Source organism: Hermetia illucens, chromosome 3 (assembly GCF_905115235.1).
Source record: "Hermetia illucens chromosome 3, iHerIll2.2.curated.20191125, whole genome shotgun sequence".
Lineage (NCBI taxonomy): Eukaryota > Metazoa > Arthropoda > Insecta > Diptera > Stratiomyidae > Hermetia > Hermetia illucens.
The window spans coordinates 117,602,777-117,627,894 of record NC_051851.1 but is presented as its reverse complement, the minus strand read 5'-3'; the positions used below and the strand labels follow the sequence as shown (position 1 = coordinate 117,627,894).

The 25,118-nt window shown below is 38.3% G+C and overlaps 1 protein-coding gene across 1 annotated transcript; it reads right to left on the bottom strand.

Moving 5' to 3' along the window:
- Positions 1 to 2,497: 2,497 nt before the first annotated feature.
- LOC119651007 (cysteine sulfinic acid decarboxylase) lies at positions 2,498 to 23,803 on the bottom strand. Its single transcript, XM_038054295.1, has 3 exons — positions 22,732 to 23,803; positions 14,755 to 15,122; positions 2,498 to 3,439 (listed from the first exon to the last, which is right to left on the bottom strand). The coding sequence occupies exons 1-3, from the start codon at positions 23,455 to 23,457 to the stop codon at positions 2,842 to 2,844; spliced, it is 1,692 nt and encodes a 563-aa protein (XP_037910223.1). The 5' UTR covers positions 23,458 to 23,803; the 3' UTR covers positions 2,498 to 2,841.
- Between the last annotated feature and the right edge of the window lie 1,315 nt (positions 23,804 to 25,118).

Sequence of the window (25,118 nt, the reverse complement as noted above, 5' to 3'; positions counted from 1 at the left end):
TTGCTGGTGACTTCAATACTTGGGGCCTTGGCTAGGGTACCAGGCAACCTCTTTTGAGCTGTGGGTGGAGCCACAGGGCAGAAAATTATCCTGCGCGAAAGCAAGAAAAATGTCAGGTTGGCCAGCTAAATCTATGAATCTCATAGGGGTATGACGAGACCAACCTAATAAATTAGGCCCTTCTATGGAAAGAGCTGTCCATGTGGCTCAATGCATCGCCAAAGCATGTGACGCGTTCATGCCTAGGAGATGTTCATTCTCCAGTAGAAGATCAAATTACTCGTGGAATAGTGAACTGGCCAGCCTTGGATCAGTCTGTCACCGAGGCAGAAGAGCGGCTCAGCGGACGACAGGCAAGATCGACGAAGGGCGAAAAGATTGCGCCTATAAGGAATCTCCCAAGCTTGCCATCCAACCGAGCAAGAGGGAATGCTTTAAGGCGCTTTGTTCAGAAGCGGACGTAAACCTATTGGCGAGCGCGATGGGGCGATCTAGAGGCCGGTCATCTCCGCAGATTACGTGCTCCAGCAACTTGTTAAAAACCATGTAAGGGTTATTCACCCAGCAAGAGGAGAGCACTGACAGCTTTCAGCGACCTCTAAAGTTGACGGCAATACCGGGTCTAGATGTCGAATAGCGGCATGTCTGAGGGGATATTTTCTGCATTACGGAAACGGCAGAAGTTAGTGCTACTGCGTTAAGCTGGTAAACGTCAAGGTGAGCCAACCTCTATACCTACAACCTACATATATATCTTTTGAACATTGTGGGGAAATGCTAGAATGAGTAATCTACAATAGATTACTCATGGTTGTCGAGAGCCAGGAAGGTTTCTCACATCGGCAGTATGAGTTCCATAAAGCCAGATCAACCATTGATGCCATCAAAATGGCTACTGGCTTGACCGAAGATGCAATTCACAGAAAAGGTAGTATTGGCAAATATTGCGTGATGGAGACCCTGGACGTGAGAAAAGCATTCAATTCGGCCAATTGGAACCAAATACGGGAATCTCTGGCAAAAATTGGTATTCCCGTCTATCTCGTAGCTATTTTTAACAGCTATTTACAAGAACCTAGGTTCTGGTATGACACTGATGATTCACCCCCGGAGTACGTTCTCCCTCCAGGTGTTCTACCAGGCTCCGTACTCGGCTTTCGGTTCTGGAGATGGCCACGATGGTGGATTACGCCGATGATATCGCGCTGCTGTACTCGCAAATGGTCTCGAAGATACTAAGTTGTAGTCATGCGAAGCAATTAGTGCTGCTAAGAGTTGGCTAGAGAATTCTCCTTTGATGCCTGGGGAGGAAAAAAACGGAAGCGATTCTCATCAACAAGCGCCGTAAAAGAAATTATGCCCGTAATAATTGGGAATCATTATCATTATCACTTCTAAACCTGCCAAATACTTGGGAGTGATGATTGACGGGAAGCTAAGCTATAAGCAAACGTGCAGTATGCTGATGAAAAGGTGTCCACAGGATGTGTGGCCCTGGCAAGGATGATGCCGAACGGGGGAGAATCACGGCATGCTTCCAGGTTGCTTATAGCTAGGGCAGGAGTTCGATCCTAAAATTTCTTTTTTGTTTATAAGCATTTTGCATTTATAGGTGTCGCTTTTATCAACCAAATTCTAAAAGAAATTTGAATGAAAGGCATGTGGCTTAAAAGATGGGTGCATTTAAAGACAATTTGTGTTTATACGTGTTGCAGTTACGTGGGTTCCACTGTAAAAGAATCCTGGAAGCAGCTTGGCAATAATGTAATGGGCTTGCGACCAGCAGACTATATAGGAATGTAGGGATAAATCACAATTTATTTGGTGTAGGAAATGATGTTGTCCTCTGGCGGGGTCCAAGGACACTCAAAAGGACGGAAACAAAATGTCAGTGGTACTGACTTCAATGTATGGGACACAAAAAGCGAAAGTTTTATCTTCTAGAGGATGTCGCTGCCAGAAAAAAATAACCAGTCCAAATATACATACATATTTAAGTACGTGGTGTTTCAGAATGTCTTGGATATAGTAAATGCTATATCCAAGGCGATAATAAGTCAATCGTGGGTATTCCACAGAGAAAAGAGTAGGAGTTGAGGCAGAAGAGTTCCATCTCCGGAAATAAAAGATAGATAAGCCACGTAACGATTGTAATGCGATTTTCTGACTCATAAATTGATAATTGCTATGAATTAACTTTGTTTAGCTAAATGCTGAATTTGGAGGACAATCTGGTAAACCAAACCACAGAGAACATCCTGCCCTTCCTGAAATTCCTGGTGTAGCTTTGATTTTAGTGGTTGTTTATTATAAGATGTTGATTATGCGGGTAAGGCAGGGAAATCAATAATTAGATCGGCCAAAACTAGATTCCGCTGAAAATTTTAAGGATATATTCCATCTTGCGGAATGCGCAAACAAAGGAAGTTATGCTAGAATCTGAAACATGCTGAACTTTTTATATAGTATCGGAACAAGCTGCAAATAGATAAAGAAATTTGCGGCAAAAGGTTTTTTATTAATTTAAATAATGTACTTTAAATAATATTAAAAATGGTAAGTTCACATAAACCGTGTCTATATGCTACTTCCTATTCTAATACATAACTTAGTATAAAATCTACAATAAATGAATTACTCAATATTTACAATACAAAATAAATTATCTAGGATTTTGGGATGCATGTACATAACTCTACGGTATCGAAAGAAATATTCTTTGAAAAAACAGAAAGCAAGAATCATATATGCAAATATAGAAGATTAAATAAAATAATATTTAACTCTATTTGAAATTCTTTTCATTCTTTCACAACTATTTCTCGTTTTGGTACTTATTGCTCACAAGTCGGCACCAAGTCTCTCGATTTCCCGTATTATGTGGTCCATATCACCCTTATCTAAGGCTGAATTCTGCAGTACAAATCTGAAGAAGTTGGGCTTACTTCTGAGTGGTTGATATGTGATCATCATGGTCCCTTCCTTCATCATGCGTTCCTTTATTTTCGGTGCAACACGATGTAGTTTCTGTTCGAATTCTCCATCCCTCTTCTCATTTCGTAAGCTCGGTGGAATATACCAGAAACAGACATTCGTGCATTCGGGGTTCTCCAAAACCATTTCGAAGCCAGGACGAGATTTCAATTGTTGCGTGAGATATTCAGCATTTTCGAAAACTCTATCGATATGATCCTGGAAACCGTCAGTACCTTTGGCGCGCCACATTAACCAGAATTTCAAGACATCAGCGCGTCGACCGCATTGGATATGTTTGTCACCGGTATCGTATTTAGTGTCGTAGAATTTATCCTTTTGGAATAGGTATGTTGCATTTGTGGAATGACAGTCGGCCAGGACGCCGCGATGTCGTGTAAGGAATGTTGAACATTGCTGTGGTGCTGTAAGTAGTTTATGGGGGTTCCAGGTGACCGAGTCGGCTCTGAAATAGAAAGGCGTATATTAGTTTTAGTTTTAAAATAAATGCTGAAGAATAAGTAGGACTTCGTAGCAGACAGGAAATATCTATGCGTGCATTAGGTAGGATGTATTGTGAAGAATAAAGTTAGATGGTGAAAGCTGGGTCAACGCAACTTTTCAAATATGGATCTACATGTTAATAATTTGGTTAATAATAATCGTTGGCGCATGCAACTGGATCTGTAGGAAGCAATGTGGTTAGCATTGCGCTCGCCTGTGGTGATTGTCCTGATTTGACTCAGGTAATCATTCACAGCGGAGTCGACTGGTATCCAACAACCAGTCACGATACTCAATGCTGGCAGTGAGATTTTAACCGTGAACTTCCGTACGACAGTCTATCGCACTAATCACTGAGCCATCCAGCCACATATTAATTTAGTTAGTAGGCTATATTTGGGTTCAGGAATATAAAACAACGCGACCATTGAGTCTTCCTTTACTAGAACGTATATATAAGTTTATTGAAAGTGGACCCTCTCCTTGAGTTCCCTAATAATGCAAAAGGGGAGTGTAATATATTTTTTAAGGAATATTGTGATGTGGAATATTAAATAAAAGGTCTCGACTAGGACTATTCGGAGTAGGTGTTAGTTTTGGCATTGTGCTGCAAACGAGAGGAGTGCGGGGTTTGAAAGAGGTCAATTATTTTAACGACCCATTCTTAGAAACTATCCATCCGAAAAATCTGAGAAAATATATGGTGATCCTTGCAAAAGGTGTCAGCGAAACCTGTCATACCAGAAGCGCTCAATGTGGTTCAAAATTTTCTCAGAATTTAATATGGGGCTCATATTTTATGTTACAACTATTGGATAAAATTTGTCTTTTCATTCACTTGAAAATCCTTAGCTCTCTTCTTTTGTCTATGTTGGCTTTTAAAATTATCCGAATGGAGCAGAGACATTTATTACTATTATCTACTTAAAAGATAATAGTAATAAAGGTTTCTGCTCCTCATTGTTAGGCTGTTACCACTAGAGTTTTCAGGTTAGGTTAGGTTTTCACCACTAGAGTTTTCAGTGCGGGTTGTTTGGAACGCCATTGAAATGCTATAATCGCAAAAAGTTTGTATAACTCAGTGGTCTAACTCGTAAATCGTTCCTCGTTGTGATCCTATAACAAAATCATCCCTCTCTTGCTGAACCCGTTTATATGGAGAATAACAACCATGAAAAGTAGCAAATATTAAAGAGTCTCCTCGTTCTTAACTTGTCTACTAATCATGGTGGTATCTATTTTATCATATATGATGGACAGTTTTCTGGCACTTTACAACTCGTTGAGGCCTCTTGCAGATAATTAATATCCACCAAGTATGTAAATCACGGTAAAGCATTTACTCTGGCAAATATTAAACATGTTAAATAGAAGATATGGGAGATAGATATATGAGCTGTAAAATAATTTTGTCGTGGCATAGGGCTTTGATTTTCTTCTTCAATTTCAGACATTTACGTCTCCAACACAGCTATGAAAGAGCAATTTGTTTCCTCAGTAAGATATCCTACATAACAGTTAAGTTGAATAGAAATTTGGTATGAATGGACGAACCAGTACGCCAATGACGACCTTCGAATCCCCGTTTTGAATCGTTATAGTTACTGAAAGTGCATACGTGACTGTATACCTTTTCAAAAATTTAGTCGAGCAGCAATAAACTATCTGAAGATCGTCTCTATTAAATATCAATATCGAAGATCGTTCAGTGGCAGCGGAACAAAGCAACAATTGCCATTCACCGGATATTTCAAAATATTACTTCAGTTTATATCATTCTCAGCATAATTTAAATTGAAAGATCTTAGGATTTCAGAATCTCTTTCAAGATTTTTTACAAGTCCCATTGCAAAAACGAGTTCACCTTCAAATGGAAAAGTAAATAATTCTCTAAAGCCAGATTTATGGTAATTATTAGTCGTTCAATGATCTCTCTAATGACGGCTGCGAACTGCCAGATCCATCAATGGAGAATAGTAGAATTTATAATTTATTATGGAAACATTCAATCTAATTGTCTATGCATATATTACTTTCCAGTCTAGTTCCGATATTCAAGAATGTAATTATCTTGAAGGAAATGAAATTGCGAACACAAGGTAGGTTATTTTTATTGGCCATTTTTGGTAATTAATGAATTTCTGGAGATTAATATTTTTATTTTTATTGGTTTAATGTAAGATTTTTAAATGTTTTTTTTTTGTATTATTTAGTGTAAAATATAAAAATTGCAAAAGCTTCTAGCTAAAGACTTCCAGTTTTGAATTCATAGCTTCCTGCTTGGTAGCATTCGCGTAACTTATTTAAGATAAAAACATATAATATGAATAACAAACTTTTTATATAGTAAGCTACGCATTTTGCTTTTAAGCGTTTTATTTGAAATCTTAGATGATATGAAAACAATTTCTCAGATTTTGGTTATAGTTGTACTTTATTGCAAAAGATTTTTCAGTAAGAATGATATGACTTTGGAATATCATGATAAATGAATGACCCGGGAAATATAGCGCTTGGTTTAGTAACACTTAGTTTGCGGAGTCTAGAGAATTAACAGGTTAGTATGCTAGTAAGAGGTGGCTCGAAAGTAGACAATCACTTTTTATTCGAACACAACGTTCACAAAATTAGATTTTTTTTAGAGATTGCAGGAATTTTTACTGAATGGATATTTTTTTCTAGCACCATGGTATTGTCAAAGAGACACGGCAGTAAGATCTGTGTCAACAGGGCAACAGTATCGCTTTCATTACCCGGCCGCTTATTGTTTACAGGATGACTGTCTTTTTGTGGGCCCAGCGAGCCCCAGGACAAAATGAAGAAGAGAAAAGAAGTGGGATGCCTCAAGTGCCGACAAAAAAAAAGTCCGAACAAGGGCAAAAAATTCTCCAGAACTGTTGTCAAAGATTATATCAGAAGCCGTCCGTGTGGAAAACATGGGTCTGTGAGACTAACAAAGCCGCTTCTAACCGAAACAAAGATTGAAGTCAAGAAAAGGTTTTGTAAGAGGTTAATGGACAAGGCTTCGAGGAGAACATCGAATCCGAAAACGATATAACCAGTTCAACGACGGAAACAAGAACTTAAAATAATGGTGGCCGGAGGGATAGGTTTATTTGCAAAATCCGAGCTTATTATTATTGATGAAAACTGCACAATTAATGGCGGGTACTACCGAAACAAAATCTTACCGATCTACGGGAAGTGTCTCAAAAAACGGTAACAATATCCAAAAGGAATATCTATGCATGTCACACCGCGAAAGCCAGTATAGCGAAGGCGGAACAGTACTTCTCAACGGTTTGAATGGATTGACAGGCAACTTAACCGAAATTAATCCCATCGAAAATTTATGGGCAATATTGAAGGAAGCAGTGTTCACCAAACCTAAGCCAACCAATCGTCTATCGCTAATTGAACGGGTTCGAAGCGAGTGGGACCAAATCGGCAAAGGTCATATTTTCAGACTTCACGATAGTTTCCTAAGGCGAATAAATGAGTGCTACGAAATGAAAGGACATCACACCAAATATCTATCTAATGAATTGTATTAATTAACATGCTTACATAGCTTACTAAAAATAATTCAGTTGTTTTTATACTTTCTGAAATATTTGAACAAATAAGTGACATCTTAGTTTCCGTCCACCCAGTATAATTACCTGCCGGGATCATTTTTGTGAATAATGTTTTTTATTGTATTCTAAAAGTTTGTGACATTAATTTATAGCACCAGTCCTATTAGGCTGTGCTTGGATAAAGTGCATCCTAAATTTCACAAAATTTGTAGTCTTCGGTGGTCTGGTTACCCACGGGAGGCTTGATCAGTTTTCAACATGCTCCACCGTAGCCTGAAACGTTCACATAGTTTACCTCAATTTTCAATGGCGGAACGACATTTGATGCCTGTTTTGCATCCCTGACTGAGCCATGAGCACCCTTGGGGGGACACGTCGGCAATTTTTTTTCCATTCAAACAGGACAGATGCGGGCGGTCATGAGGTCAGTAAGAAAGGGGAAAAGATTCAATCCGTTCCAAGCAGTCGGTGAGTTTCTTTAATTTAGTATTACGTGAACAATGAAAAGAATTTAAGAATGTCGAAATATTTGTAATTTGGTGAAATGAAATAGCAGTTAATTTTTCCCTATTTTCCATCGGCACTTTCTCTTCATTTAGAATAATCAAAATCCGGCCAAACTATAATTCCTCCATTTATATATTTTTTCCTCGATCTCATTTTTAACTGCTGCAAGGTTCTATGAAAGTATAACTGGCAGCCAGTGGCATGTTCTTGAGAGCTGGGTTAAGAGCTGACCAGGTATAGTCAGGAAAAAGGCGAAGGAAGATTCCAATGAGTTTCAAGATGGAACCAGCTCTGTAAACTTTGAGGAAATAAATGAGGATAGTAAAAATGAAATACTCTAGGACTTTCTAGCAGATCCAGTCTCAGACACAAAAATAATTCATATTTCCCACCATGATGAAACCAGCCCAGTGATCACTTTCTAAAAAAGTATCGTTCATCAACTTACCTAGCGCATTAATATGTGGGCAATACCGATTTAAAAATAACGAAAAAGAAATTTATCTTTTGAAAATTTGAATGGGAATTCGATGGCTAACATTTACTGCATCTGGAAGATGTTGGGAAATAACTAAGTCACGGAAAAAGCAAAGATAATTCTATTATATTCTGGGGTATGTTGCATTCGTGACAATTATGGGTCGCCACCTATTAGAGTTTAATAAGTTCCAGCAATTTCCGTGGAATTTACTAAATTACTTAATTCTGTTCATGCCTTGCATGAAAAATGCTTTCAAAAAAGTACTGTTCGAGGTAAAAAAGTTACGCTAAAGTTTGTAGCCTCAAGTTTATGGGTTTATGGTGTGACCACATAGGTACATACATGATGTTAAGACAGAATTCAATTTGTAAACCGATTAATACATTTTCATTCCAATTAGTAGAATTGCTGGCATACATGAAATAGTTTAGATTATAAATGAGTTACAAATTGTAACTGTAACCTTCAAGGATAGTAATTTAACATTGTTTTTTGAGCTTTATGAAAATTTAGGCTTTCATGGGAATTGAAGCGCGTATGGGTACGTGCACATAGATGGACATATATACATAGTAGGAACACCTTTTTTCTGCAAATTTGAATTTGTGAATTTTGGAAAATTTGCTTCGGTTTTTGTAATTAGTTTGTAGATAGAATAACCAAACATACCAACCGTTCAGTGCTTTGAATATCGTGTCCTTCAATGTGGATAAGACTGGGAATCTTGGTTTGTAGTTTTTTTTTTAACTTTTCGTTTCACCGGTTTTGGAAATAGAAGATCGTTGTTAACGACTTTTGTAACACAAAACTTTATTCAAATCGTTTCCATGTCTGTCTGTCTATCGGGCCTACCCAATTAACTCGAGAACATTAAGCGCAAAGTTCAAAAGGAGATGGAAGAGAAGGCTCACTATACAATTAAAAAAAGCAATCTCTTTCATGCCTGAAGGGTCCCATTGCTGATTTCCAGATTTCAACGTTAAAGATTCTTAAGGTTATATTTTTAAGGTTTTGTTTGCAAGTTTGGTAACAAACCTGCCGATCATGGAACGGCTCCCAGCTACTGTATCCCTGTCCTTGCCGCTGCCTCCCTTGGCACTCCTAATCAGTCCGAAAGCTCGTTTCTGTAGCGTGATGTCCTTTGAGAAGGTATCACATATTTTAGACTCCTATTACGATTCAGAGGGATTATTGGCTATAAATAAGTTCGTTGTTAAAGTCGAATCCCTGACTCATTCGACTCTACATAGTAACTTTTCTTTATTGCTAGAGTACATGTGTATATACTTTGCAGACGAAGCAGTGGACTGGTATTGGGAGAACCGGTGAACCAGAGGAGGGAGAGATTACGCATCGATCTCAGGACTGCCGATGAGACCAGCCACTCAACAGTAGGCAAAGTGTCGGCTGACATCACGTGTCGTGATCGGACGGAATCGATGTCGTTCCTCATTATCTAATCGTTAACCCAAAATTTATACCTTGGTGCTTATTTTGTGTGCGAATTCGGACACGGACAGGAATTATTTGCACCTTTACCTTGTTCAATAGACAATGTCGAGAACGTCTACCAACACCAGTTGACTACACACCAGCAAGTTAAGCTCGATGTTGCCATTGGCAAATTTCCGTCTTTCGAGTCGGAGGGCTTAGCACGTATAAGTCTAACAACACACGTCAACGATGTTGGGGATAACAAAGCGGTTAAGCAGAGATACTTCTCAGTCTCTCCTGCTATCGAGCAGCTCTTCCATGAAGAGATTGACCGGATGCTGGTTTTGGGAGTCATCGAGAAATCGCAAAGTTCCTGGCCTTCGCCCGTCATCCGTTTGGTGAAACCTGGTAAAGTGCGGCTTTGCCTTGGTGCGCGTATGGTGAACAGTGTCACCGTGAAGGATTTTTAGCTGTCTCCCTAAGGCTAGATTTATTACAAGTCTAGATTTGAAGGATGGGTTCATCCCATGGAATGAGGCGTTCAAGGATAAGACTGCCTTCATAATTCCAGGGCGACCACTCTATCAGTTCGTGATTATGCCATGTGGACAAAGTCATCCCTGCTCATATATTTAGAGGAGTTGCTGCTTCCTGTGTTAGTTGGGCCCGCTTGACATAGAATATCCGGAAGAGCAAGTTGGTCGTGAAGGAATTGTAATGGGATGATCTGCACCGATCCCGGCAAGGTACGTTCCATCAAGATCAAGGATTTTCCGCGGTTGAAAACTATCAAACTGCTACGGACGTTGTTTAGAATGTGTGGGTGATATTAATGATTTGTGCCAAAGTACGCTTCGTTGACTGCACGCGGATAGACATGCTTCAGAAGAAGCATCAGTTTTGCTAATCTGAGGACGCCATTTCGGCTTTCGACGCCTGAAAACGAGTCTCTCTTTCTCCATCTTTTGTATCGCAAGTCATGATTCTTGATAAATTCTTTCTATTTGAGGGGCACTTTTTATTAGAAGGATTTAATTACCGCGCACCGAGAAGAAATTTAATGTACGGTTGAATTGTTGTATGGAGACCTAAACAAGGTTGACGATGCAGATATTGTTCCTTGTTCTGATTTGTTTCGCAATATCAGTTTCTACATAAAACCTTTATGAAGGGATAATGGCAAATATCTTTTGTGCGAAAGTTTTCTTCGAGATAAGTTTTCTATCCTCACCACCTATGTCAAGTCAAGGAGAATTTGGTCTGCCTATAACTAAATCCGATCGCGAGATCTCTGAAGATCTGAGCTAGCTAGACTTTGCCTCCTTGCTCTTATCACAGCAGTCATGGTCTTAAGAGTATGTGATACCAAACTCATCAAAGCGGCCACGGATACCCATCTATCTAAGCTATTTTTCGCAACTCAATGGTTCTAGTTTTTATCCGAACAGATTCCCCCTCTTTATTTAATTTGACAGATAATCAGGTAAAACAGAATTCGAACTCGGTAAGATCGCTAGGTTGATCTCAGTTGCAATTCTCTCACTACCAAAAGAACTCAAATGTACAAGACCTAGAAATTCATTACTAGCCTCCGTTCATTCCTCTGATAATATTTCATCTTAATCGGTGCATCAACTGCTGCTGGTAACACATAATAGTTAACGACTGTTTGAAGTTGCTGGGTGATTACATTACTTATGTTGCCGATTCGTGAGATATGGAAGCAGACTTCTTGAAATAAGGCCCAATTCTTAAGACCACAGGGACGAATATTGTAAGGAACTGACTGGTTCCCCAGGGATACTAGTATAGTATAGTAGTATAAAAACTCAAGAAAAACTGTCTTTAATAGTATACTGGTTGCTATTCAGTTGTCAGATACAACGAAGATTTCTAAACACATTCTTGACAACCGTATTTGCGACAACAAATATCCCTGAATCAAAGCGGGTTCATCGTGCGGTTACTCATGGAGAAGCGCCGTGAGAAGCATTGACCTTTCTAGTATGCATTTCTGGATTTAGAGGTGTTTGACCGTGTGCCATGCAAACTCATCTAGTCGCTTTGTGACAACACCTAGTGACAGAGGAACTCTGCGCTGGGTTAAATGGCTTTACCATGAACCGAAAAGTAGAGTTTAAATTGTGCCAGCTACATTAAAACTCTTTTTTTTTGACTGTCTGTGTTCATCAATGAAGCGCCTACGCATCAATCATCATGTCAATCATGTTTTTGCTATAGATGCTCTCACACTGGACATCCAATGTTCATCATCCTACAAATGCTCTATGCAGATGATGTTTTCCTAGCGTTTCATAGCAAAACTGTCTGGGACTGAATCTGAATAAAACAGAATTGTTAACGACCGATCCCAATGAAAGAGACACTACCACTGTCAGCAATCTATCTAGAACGGAGTGATTTAAATATCTAGGATTATGGGTATCAGCCAATGTGCTTTACGATTTAGCACAACTTGGATTAAGTAGTGTTTCACAACTGGCGCTTTTGGTGATCGAACGTTTCAAACCCGAAATTTGCTACAGTGTCTTTCGCTTTGTCGCCCTCTACGGTTCTCAGTGTTGGCGCCTTGCGGTAATGGAGGGTAGTGTAAGATGCCATGGCCACTTCCGAAATGAGGACATCCGCGATCGATATGGGGTTGCTTGGATCGTAGAAAAATTGCTAGAGAAGCTTTTTCGATAGTATGGGTATGCCAATGAAAACTCGCCTGCCAAGATTGGTCAGAACATGGACGTCAATGGGAAACGATATCCTAGATGGGGATTTGAGAGCTTTCTGACTCCATACAGGTCGAGCAAAATAACGCAATCAATCGAGACGAGCGACCCTGTTTCACCATCTAGTAATATACATCTGCTGGCACGCCGTACATTATGCACTGAGAGGAAGCAGAGAGTTGAGAAGGAGAAAATCAATTGATGGATTCAGGTTGGGCAAGAATTCCCATTATACATAGAATGCATATAATCTATATTAAATAGAATGCACATAATAGTTCCTGTGGATTTTCATGATATTAAAAGTAGAGCTCATAAAAAGAACTTTAATGCTAGGACCCAAAATTTAAACCGCAAAGAAGCCCGGCGATTGTCTAGATATACAAGCCCGATGTCTGACTACCATTCAAGTGCCGCTCTTGTATTGATAACAATTAATGTAGTTAGCTTTTTCTAAACAATTCAAAAGAAATTTCTTATTATTTAAATTCGCAAGTCGTCATTTCACGAAACAACATCTAGCACTGTTAGCAAAGACAGAGAAAACACGTAGCCCATTCGTAGCCTGTTATGTAAATGCATTTAGCATGTCAGACTACTCCGTTTAGTGTGATATTGACATTTAGTTGCAATAAATTTACACGGTAAAGTCAACTTTGAGCTACTGTAACTTTGTTAGTAATAGTATGATTTTGATCAAACTTGGGGATAATATGCTTCATATTATATTCTATACTACTACCTTTTATAACACTGGGATGGGGCTTTTTACCCAATTTCCCTAAAAATATAGTAACATACTATTATTAATTGAATTTGAGCAGATATCGACAAGGAGAGTATTTTGGGGCCTGGATACCATATAGAGGCAACTTCATGACTTTTTTCAGACTTTTCGGTTGAGTAGTTTCTGAGACTGGGTCCGTTAAAGAAATCATCAATTTCCACCCCTCCCGCTCTCCGCCTTCCTAATAAATCTCAAAACTAAGACCGGTTTAGAAAAGTACTAATCGAGACCTTTCATTTGATACCCAACTATATTCGGTGAAAAAAGTTTCACATCCCCCTTTTGCATGTATGGGGACCCCCCTAAATCTCAACGTAGAAGGATGGGACCCGCTGCATGTCTGGCCGTTCACAACTCCCACCTTTTCACCAAATTCGGTGTAGCCGTTTCTGAGAAAAGTACGTGTGACAGACAAACAGAAAGAGAGACAGGCAGATTTTGAACCGATTTTAATAATTTTTTTGCAAATAAAACCTTAAAAATGACACAATATGAGTAGAAATTTTGAGAGATGTCACCACGAATTATGAGGTTAGAGCCTGAACTGAACTGAGAAACTATGAACAACACATGTATATGAACCGAACCATGCTCCTGTTCCTTATCCCTTTTAGATGGCGATGGCGATCTAGTTGCCTGGTCGTATGCTAAAAGTAGGAAACTACCAGCACGATCTTCCCCTGAAGCGGAAGTACCTAGTCTACCCTTGCTAACATTTGAAAAAGTTCAGCTTTTAAAGTACTGCACCGGCTTCCGTGCTAGCAGATCAAGTTTCATATGAGCTACTTATTGAGTTCCACGCAAAGTTCATTACCTATCATATAAAAAATCTTCAAAGCCTTATTTTCAGAAAATTAAAACTGTTTCTAAGGAACATGCAATTCCCTAGTTCCTGGTTCAAGAAATTCTCAAATGGCACATCATTAGACGTAGCTTTTTTTGGAAACTAATTTGTTATAAGTTTCGTAGCATTGTTCATTTATCTACCGGAGCTAATTGAAATTGTCAGTAGCCTTGTCGATAAATTCAGTCTTCCTATCTACTTGAGTCAGAAAATCAAAACAATACTTTTTTTAAGACATGTCCATAATCGTTGTAGTAAGTTTCCGCATTGAAAGGCATAAAAAATCATGTAGTTCATCATACCTGTATACTGACATTAATAACTCTAATTATTGTTTAGTGGAAACTTAAGAAAAACTATAAATGTGACACGAAGGTTGAGTGTTAAAACTATGAAGAATGTAAATTGGATTTTTAAAGGTCCACTACTTTCGCCGATATTGTTTAGTTTTCAAGCAAATTAACGTGGTACAATTGCGGATTGTTTTTGCTTTTTTGCCTCTTGATATTTAAATTAGCTTTGAAATTTGGTGTTTGAATTTATTTGCATCTAAAAATAAATGCCATCTTTTCTTGATACATGGATGATAGTAATGTATTCATTTCTAGAGGGACGCGTTCCACACGTTACCATATAAATATATATATTATATGTATGTGATATGATTCTTTATTCAGTTTCTAATTTCATTGCCACACTTGAGCAACCAGACATTGATCAGTTCATTATGGTTGGAAGCATATTCTTTATTAAAGCAAGGTGAATTTAATTTGCTACAAAGTAGAGGAGGCATTGAATCATCGTTAGTGATAAGGTTGCTTTGAATGGAACCCCATGCGAATGAATGACAAAGCAAATAGAAGTGGAAAAGCTGACCATTCCAATTATCAACATCTTAGACTTACCTCTCAATTCCTTTTAATAAATGACGATATTTCGGCGACATCAATGCACCACCACCCCAAGCAGCGTCTACATGCATCCACAGTCCATATTTTTCGCATATGTCTGCGATTTTCTCGAGAGGATCAAATGCTCCCAAAACGGTAGTACCAGCAGTCGCAGAAACCATAAATGGGAGAGCACCCTCTGATTTGGCGCGAAGAATTTGTTCTTCTAGATTTTCTGGAATAATTTTGCCAATTGGGTCTGTCTGGACTTTGTAAACATTATCCATTCCCAATCCCATGAAAGAGGCTAATTTTTGAACGGAATAATGAGCATCTTCGGATGTGAATAAGACAAGTCGTGGTCCACCACATAAACCTTTTGACTGAAAATAGGAAATGGTATAATTTATTAGATTTGCTAAACTAAATTTATTGATGAGTGAAATAAATTTTTTCAGTTCTGATCAAGCAAGCGAACCTTCTCTTTCTGAGCGAACGTCTAAAGCGAATGTTTAAGCGACAATTGGAAAATCGATCGTAGTGACGCCAAAGGTTTTTCAAGATAAAATAATTGTCAGTTATGATTAGTGAGTCAAGGTGTGTAGGCCTGTACCATATCAAGTTTGAACAAGGTTACTAGGGCTTCGAAGGAAATTGTAGTAACCTAACCCTCTTCGTAATATAAATAGCCCTTGTAACTGTCACACTTTACACATTGCATCAGTGAGACCTAGGAATGACTTTGAGCCAGACAAAGATTTAGTGAAAAACTAGTGTGAGAAATTTTCTATGCACGTTTTCCCATTCGTACATACCTCAATCTAAAATAATTCTTGATATATATTTCTAAACTCCAACTCCGTCGTTCATATGAATTCCATTTATATGATGACGATATCATTCACGTGAAATACACAGTTGATTGTTTCTCAAACTTTCCAAAATTGTGAATTATATTATTGCTTAGCGTACCAAATCTTGTATTTCTAGGATGAACTTAAGGGGGGGGGGGGGCAGTTTCTGGGCAAATTTATAAAACTTTGAACAGATATCGGAATGGGATGTATTTTGAGGCATAGATTTCTTATGGATTTTTTGGTTGGATAGGTTCTGAGATACATAAGGGAGATGTCACACAGTGCAGCAATTATAGAGATATCACGTTGCTGAGTACCATCTATAAGATATTCTCCGCTATCTTGCTAGGTCGGATAGCCCCATACACCCAGAACATCATTGGCACATATCAAAGAGGCTTCATCCAGGCAAACCCGCAACAGATCAGATTTTATTTCTGCGGCAAACGATTGAAAAACTGTTGGAATATGGACATCAGTTGCATTGCAGTTGCACCTTCTAATCGACTTTAAAGCCGCCTATGACAGCATTGCCAGGGTAAAACTGTACACGGCCATGAGAGAATTCGGTATCCCGACGAAATTGATAAGACTGACTAGGCTACTCTGACCAATGTGCGAGGCGAAATAAAAGCAGCAGGATCACTCTCGGGACCATTCGATATCCACAACGGCCAACGATAAGGGGATGCCCTATCATGTGTCATGCATCCTCTTTAACCTGGCTCTGGAGAAAGTGATTCGTGATGCTGAGATAAATGCGAGGGGTACAATCCTCTTTAACTTCACTCAACTACTGGCCTATGCTGACGATATCGACATCATAGGATGAATCACCCGCACTCCTCTACGTTTCCTCCAGTTTCAAAAATAGAATCACTTCCGAAAAGTACTAATTAAGCTCTTTAATTTGATACCTCACATGACCACATTCTGAGAACGCAGTGCAAAATGCTATCACCCGTTTTATATAAAGGGATTCACAGATCACACATCCTCACCCTATTTCGTGACCATGCGTTAGTCGTTTTGGAGTAAGACAGATAGATGTGACAGATAGACAGACGAATTTTGATTTTTTAATTGAAAAGTTAAACTGACTTGTGCATGTGTGAGGTGTACAGTTCTCAGTTAAGTTTTTGTCAGGACAAATGCACTTCTATTTTAATTTATTTCCATTGTAAAAACTTATAGAAACTGAAAGATTGCACTGTACATATGTGTGCTTCTACACCGTACAGTTTAAGCTCAAGGTTTCGACTGTTCAGTTTGAACTGTCAGCTAAAATTCTACGTGTGTGGCCGGCCTAACGAAACTGGACAAAACGACAGTAGAATAGAATGAGAATTTGTTGCACGACAACAATGTTAGTTTTCAAAGTGAAGTTTTACACCAAATCTAATTAAATCAAGTGGCTATAAAGTTTCGACAGGCAATCGCTACGTAAATAACTGACCGCAATTTATAAACATCAACCTCAGGAGATCAAGTTCACGGCGAAACCCATACTCTTATATCAAATTGGTAAATGAGATGCTGGGGCTAAGCATCTTATTGAGCGGAACGCATTCATAATATCTTTCTGTCTGTCAACTATTTCAGATTTTTATCTAGCAAATATATCTAGAAATGGAAGTTTGCAAAGTTTGTCACCTGAAAACGTTCACATAATTTACAAACATTTACAGGCTTTCCATGCTGTGTAACAATCACTTAACACTGTGATTATCTCCTCAGTACCGTATCTTTCGTTTCACCTGGAAAGTGTGTTAAATGCAATGCCATTCAATTACGTATCTTTCATTTTTCTTCAGCATTGGTTCATCTTAGTTAAAACTAATTGGCTTTAGTTATAATGTGTAGATACTTTATTTACGTATATACAATTGTACCATATGTTTTCTTACAGACAGCAAACGTTAGTGGTAGATCAAGTTGCAGTGGAGACATCATATTTGATGTGGGGCGCGACTCGTTGTCTGGTTCAGTTGAATAATATAAAAGCTTGCATAGCTAGCGGTCATTGTCAAACGGGGGAATCCACTTAGCATACCCATCTTCGAAGTTTTCCATTAACATTATGCCGTGGTATTGAAATTTTAATGGAAATTAGTCATGCCACCAAAAACTTCTTTATGAAAAATTACCATTCTCCGTGGTTTTGGCGGTGAATAATCTGTAGGAATTCCGTTTAATATATTGGGAATCAGCGTAGTGTTATGAAAGGTAATTCACATAAAATTCTATGAATACGGAGCGTTTGCCAGAATTGAATGAGTTAGGAAAGTTCGTTTGGCTGTTTTCCCGATAGTTTACAGAGGGTAGAACAAGATTGAGCTGATGAGACTGTTCACATAGTTGCTTTCCATTCGTGATCATTGGCCGCTGAGCTGACTGAGGTCTGACATGGAGTCTCAATACAAATCGCTCTGGCAACAAGAAGATTTGCACTGCGACTTTCCGTTGAGACAGCCTAGAACTGTAACCAATAAGTCTTCCAGTCCTCTTTTGTCTTGCGATGATAGGTAACTAGGTTCTATTGATGAGTTGTCGAAGTTCAGATTGAATTATGATAAATAGACGAACCTGCGGCAAGATACGTTAAGATAGGCGCTTCCTTGGTTGTAATTTTGGTTTCTTGTTGTCGGTGTCATCTCAACTCAAATGAACAAGTAATAATCCGCTTTTTTCTTTGACATTTGTTTGTGTCCTTCGTGTGGTAGTATGGGATTAGTCTTTTCTCTCTGTCTCAATATTATTCAAAACAGATTTTCTTCCCAAATTTTTTGGCAGTCTTCAATCCCTGTCAATCTTCAATGGTTGGTGTGATAATTCAATCGGTTGTAGGCCTTGAAGTATGTTAGAGCACTTAATTCAAGACCATATGGCAACCTGATTGGACTCAGGTACTCATTCACCGCTGGGTCGATTGGCATCCGACATTCACTCACGATACAAATCTCTCTGCCATCAATGAGATATGAACCGTGACCTTCCGTTGCGACAGCCTGGTGCTCTAATCACCAAGTCATCTGGACACTAGTAGAGACAGATGAACCTTAAGCATCCCGAAAATTTAGCCACGGATCTCAATTGATATAGTGGGCTCTATACATAAGCTAGAGAAATACAAGCAATAATGAAACACTTCCTTCAATAGTTACAGCTTAAAGAAAAACAAGTCGGGATCCGGAAGCTTAGTATGAATAGTTTGTTTGACTTTTTATGTAAGAATATCTGGCTACACGGTAGTTCCATTTATATATAGCCCGTAATGCATATACCTTGAATAAACTCGATATTCAATTCGATGATGCCCTGATATTTTATCTCTTAGGGAGTAGCATCTTGCCGCGAAGGTGGGGTATTTGTCTACTTTCCGGACCGCCGCATTCATTGCTGTTGCAGCCATATCTAAACTAATATATCTGTCTCGGAAAGTGCTAATTAAGACCTTTCATTTGATATCCTACATGCCGCCTCAAGGTTCATTAGCACGAGATAGAATGGACATCTGAGAAAGGGACACACACCTGTCAAGAGAAGAAAAGGCGAAAGCCACATGAAGCAGAAATTTATAATAGAAAATCCCCCGTTTCTGAGAGACTTTAATCCAGTATTAGTTAGGATCAAAGGAGTACAAACCAGGAAATGAGCTCAAAGAAATCACAACGGCCATAATTCCCGTATACAGAAAATAGTTCAGTGAATGAAGAAACTTCAGTTTATTTCCGAAAACGAGGTCATCGTCAGTTTCAAGGCTTCTTTCCCAGCATGCCAATCAAAGCAAACTTAGAGTAGGATTTAACAAATAACGAAAGAGGTGAAACAGTACGATTTCATAGTACAGGGACAGTTTAACGGATGCATACGAAAAGTATTTCACTTTTATGAAGAAGTACTACAAGAACGCATTGAAAGCACCTACGTCAAATTAGTTAACCTCTTGAGCCATGTTTATTTTTCTTCAGACGTTTTTCTAGTGGACCCACAAACGCTTCACAAATGAAAGGGCGTTTACAGAAAAAATATCGGGAGCGAAACCGCCATCTCTCAAGAGGTTAAATAAACTAAGTAGATGATATTTTCGTAGCAGCGTACAAAAATTGAGGATGAGGCTCACAGTGAAGGAAGGGAAGGGCACAGTTTTTACTCAGATGAAGACGAACAAAGTCTTCAGCTCTATTATATCGACCTTATCCTGCCAGCCACGATCACAGACTTTTTTGCTTAAAAGAGGTGGAAGTACGATGTGTATACAAAGGCGCGACTTTTCCAATTGCGGTTCCTTCTTGAAAAAAAGACGATCGCATACATGTAATGGTATATCACCTTATTTCAGGTAGTGGTAGCGGGTTGGAAATGAGATCTAGATCTTAATTTAGACTGTCATGTAGCAAGAAATTGACTTCCTCAAATCATATACAAGATAAAAGTGGATATAGCGGTATTATAACTGCAGTGGGTACATTAATCGGTTATTGATCCAAAAAGACATACTACCGGCAAAGTGGAGAAGGTGGTTGTGTTTAATTCAATGTTGATGTCGTCGTAGACTGAACCCATATTCAGTCTATTCAGCGAATTAGAAAACAATAATAACTGTAAGGTGTTTTGAAAGTTAAAAGGTAGTGCTAATAATCGCTTTAAAAAATTCTACGATGAAAATGAAATTAGTCCATTGGTTGAAGTGTATCAATTAAGATCAGACATACAAAACTAGAGTTGCTATAAATTCTTGTTGTCGTCAAGGAAACCATCAACCTTATCTAACTGGTAATGTATAATATTTAATGACAATGTCTCTGGCACCCCGAAGATATTACACTTTTATTATTTCCAACAAGAAATATCCCCTTAATTAAGCGAATCAGGAAAAGGTAATAGTGACCGTGGTTGGGAGTTCTTTTATTACAATTTACGGTCCGTTTGTCACACGCACTTTTCTCAGAAACAGCTCCTATTGATACGACATTTGCTGGAAAAGGTGCCACTGTGAATTCTTTCACGGACCCGTTTTCAGAAACTATGCAGTTGAAAAAACAAGAAGTTGCTACGATACGGTGTCCAGGTCTCGAAATACTTTCCATCCCGATATTTATTTAAATAAAGTTAATAATAGTATATTACTTTATTTATTATAATATTACTATATTTTTTAGAAACTAACTGGACACTCCCGTACGTTTATCCTAGAACCAATGTAGAGTATGATACTACCAGCTTTGATGCAAATCGCACTATTATTAATAAAGTTATAATAACTCAACATTGTCACTTTTGTGCAAATTTGTTGCAATCTAAGATACAATGTCCGTATCACACTAAAGTTAATAGTCGCAATACTAAACACATAAACTTTAGGATCTGGTTTGCAAAGAGGGCAAGTGTACACTCATATATTCATACATAAGAAATGCACGAAAGCTTTTATACCTGAAAGGCAAAACTTCGATTTTCCGACTTGTTTCTGTTTCAATATGTGCTGCAGCTAAAGCAGTATAATACGACTGTTATTTCTGCTTTGACGCCTTTGCTTCGATTATTGTTGATAATAACACATTAAATTTGAAGCCCTTGACGAAAACAATAGTCATCGTACTGGTAGATGAGACAATAATGGCAAAATCAGAAGGTACTCTGAAGGAAGCAGCATTAGGAAGTCAGTTTGCTGAACATTTTACTTAGAAGTCCTGCTCTATCAAGTTTACACAATTTTCAAATTTCAAAGTGCAGAAATCTTACAATGGGTGGGCGATTTAAAGCCAACTGAATATTTATATTAGCATATTCAACTCAGTATGAGTAGATACCGCGAAAACCGTTATCTAGCAAAATCACCCATTCTGGGAATACATTGTATGATAATAATAAGGATTAATAGTCCTTTTAACACTTAGATCATCAAATAATATATATGGTTATATTCCTTATCAATGCCTTAAATCCTTGCTAAAGTTTAGTAATTAAGTTAGGTCTACTTCTCTTTACTTTTTTTTTCATCCTGTAATTTGCACAGATTTTTCTTGAGCGAATCACCCGAATTGAAGTATGATGGGACAGTGCTCCCTCATGCAAACATTTGATCAGGAGAAAATGTTTCTTTATCAGTCCAGCTGGTTCGCAGTTACAGTTTCATTTAAATTTAAGAACGAATATAAAGCTTAGCCCGACAGAAACATTTAAAAGCATTTAAGGACAACTTGCTTAGTCTGGAAAGCACTAACTTATTAACTGTTTTCAAATGGAAATAATTGTCCAAACTGGAGAGTAGAAGATTGACTTGAGTATCTCAATAAGAATCCTAAAAAGCATCCAACACAAGAAAATCCTAAAAATTATTTCGAAAAGTGTGTGATAGTACTTCAGACGAAAATACCCTCGACGGTCGAAACAATAAAAGTAAAACAAAAGAAGGATGTCGACATTGACATTGAATTGGTTATGCATCCCGTTTGGTGCTACGAAGTCTACATTATTTGCCAAATTGTCTAATTTTATTGGCAAAAACCCGAATAAGATGACTTAAGACTTTTGGGAATTACACAAGTGTTTCACTTTTCACCAAATTCAAATAGACATAGTTGCATATGGACTTTTTTGGCAAGGAAGGGCCAACATTGTTTTGAAGTGATGCACATGCACACGTAGGCTGTGCCAGAACACAGCACATTCAAAATTCAAAATATAACAACTGCTTTGTGGTTTTTCCCCTTCGAACGTAAATGGTCTCCTGTTTAGAGTATGATTGCAACTTTCCACTACTAGGATATCTGCATTCACTTCACGACGGCTTCTGGGTTAAAAAATATCTACAATTTGGCAAATCTTTTTTGTGTTAAAATAATTGGCGCATAACATTCACTAATTGCACTCGTGAAAAATGACGCTGCTTTTTAGCTGAATGAAGCTGCGAAATCGATCACGTCTGAATGATTTATGTAACACGATTATTCGAATTGAAGGAACATCTAAGAGTTGAATTGGTATGAAGAGAATGGCATTTCCGCTAATATCCTGTATAAGGGATGCCTCATTCATCGAATACATTGTGAATTCATGAATTCAATACGAACGCCTGGTTTCATTTTCATTACACTCTATGTTATAATCATAAATTAGTAAAGATAATTACCTTAATCTCCGGCATGAATTTGTATCGTCCGCAACTGATCGCATATCCATTGGCTATTGAACCTCCAGGACAGAAGATGCCATCGCCATCACCATCATTTGGGAACCCAACGATTTTTCGCATTTCCTTCAATACGACTTCCTCCATCAGAATGAAAACTGGAGAAACTTCGTAGGTGTAGACACTTGGGTTCAAGGCATCAGTGAGCCATTGACCAATCAATGCGTAGGGATCAACTCCTGAAAATAACTGATTGACGAAGTAGGGATGTCCTGTTTTCACTGAGTATTTTATGGTATCTAAAATCAGCAGTAGAAGCTTTTGATCGCTGTCCGGAGTTGATTTCAGCTTAAAATCGAAAATCTCACTGAGTTCTTCAGGATTTCGCCAATCCAGGACCTTATTTTTGCGATCAGTTGCATTGAAAACTGCTGCGTTCAGGATTACATCGATGGCTTCACGAAGAAACTTCTCGTGAACTGAACGAACTGGGAGACTGCAGAATCTAGGATTGGCAATTTGTTGTTGATCGTATTCTTGTGCAGATTGGTCCTCGTTGTCGCTACTTCCACTAGCAAAACCGTTCCTTCCATTTGAATCCATAGCTTTGCACTTATTCAGGAAATTTGCGTGATCTTCGTCCTCCGAAACACTTTCAGCACCACTAGAAATATGATGATCCTCAACGACAATCTGATCAATATTTAATTCACCGGTGGCAGGCATGATTTCTTTCTCGGGGTATTTTTAAAGTTTCACTAGTTTTCAAAATTTGGCTGCACTACTCGAGAAAACTACACTGTTAACACCTTGATCGTGACAATGAAAACGAGCTCAATGAGTGGATCACTTTCACTAAACAATTTTAGATTGCTTCGCAATGAGGTTGTCTTCTCCAAATTCGGCACTATCTCTGCAACTTTGGCTGAATTGCTTTTGATCAGAAAGACAGATCACTTAACTTCGGGCTGACGAAGAATCGATCTTGTGTTGATGATAGCCGCTGAGCCTTTTGATGGCGTAGCTAGATTGAACTGTTGGACCTCGCCGCAGCATTCTGCCTTTTATATATAGATCTCGCTTCGCGCGCGCACATCAGGTGGGATCAGGCTTGCGATCTGTGATTGAATAAGTGCATTTGACGCTTAATTCATTATTGTTTTTTTAAGTAGGAAATATGCGCATACATATGTTTGTATGGGCGTAGTGGAAGCTAGGTATCTACCGTGCCAGATAGTGGATACATAGATATTCACGCGGATAAATGACCAGGTTTGTAATCTAGTTCGATCGTGATTTTGTCGTATGTTGTTGCACTAAATTAGTGGATGTGTAGCATGGTTGCGGGATTTACTATTATTGGAAAACCGAAAACACGATCAGTCAGAGAATTTCTACAGAACTGTTTTGATATTTGTTGGGTTTTGTGTCAAGTTTAGAAAACCCGGGCTTCTGGCTTGCATGTATAGAATATGTATATCTTTTGGCTAATGTGAATATAGTATATTTGTGTCTAGTCTTTTAGTTTCATTCAGAAGAAGCAGACCAACATTAAGAGGGCATTCTTATAATGAATTGTAATACGTAATCGATTAGCTTAGTAGCGGCTAAGAATTTTTAGATTATGACTTTACTCTCCCCCTAAAATAGAGTAGAGTGGGATCACGCAGTTTATTCTTTCTTGTTGTGTTTTTTTTATTTACTATTCGCTTTTTATTATCACTCCCAAGAGGACAGAAATAGGACAAAAAATGTCGAAAAGTGGAAGCTCGATGTTCCAGGTTTCAGGAATGAAAGATTTTGTGGATTTCTGTTTCATTTGTACGTAGTTCGTAATACGTAGTATGTCAGATTACTTACTTTAGTGTGATATTGACATTTAGTGTTTTGGGTTGCAGTAAATATACGCAAAAGATATAACTTTGAATCATTGTAAAGCACAATTTTCAAATTTATGGGGACTTCTAGACAATTTCCCAATTTGAGTGGATATGGAGGTATGAACGAAACTTAGATACAGTATTGTTAGTGTAAGGAATAACGGAAATCACTTATCGGCCGAGATAATTTCCAACCTGCTTCTTCCAGATAGTGTTTTATTTTCGGGATACTAAAAATGCTTACCTCGCCCTTCGGTGTGCAAAAGCCTAGCAAATGATTAGGTTTGCTAAATTTATTGTGCTTAAATTTTTAACAGTGGTCAGCTTGCATGATTTATTTAAATTTTATGTTTTTACTGTGTAGTTTAGACACATACACCTACACCTTATTGACAAGTTTCATACACCATTCGTTTTAAAGCAACATCTCAGAGCATATCGGCATATACAAAGGAATTTTTTAAAGCAATTCACTTCCCTTTTGTATGACACTTAAACTCCTTTTTT

What these genes read in the sequence shown, in the direction of transcription:
- LOC119651007 (XM_038054295.1), bottom strand. Translation starts at nt 23,457, where the DNA reads ATGCCTGCCACCGGTGAATTAAATATTGATCAGATTGTCGTTGAGGAT. An exon ending in AATTCATGCCGGAGATTAAG is followed by an intron (nt 15,123 to 22,731) that starts GTAATTATCTTT and finishes TCCTATTTTCAG; the next exon opens with TCAAAAGGTTTATGTGGTGG. An exon ending in TTATTAAAAGGAATTGAGAG is followed by an intron (nt 3,440 to 14,754) that starts GTAAGTCTAAGA and finishes TTTCTATTTCAG; the next exon opens with AGCCGACTCGGTCACCTGGA.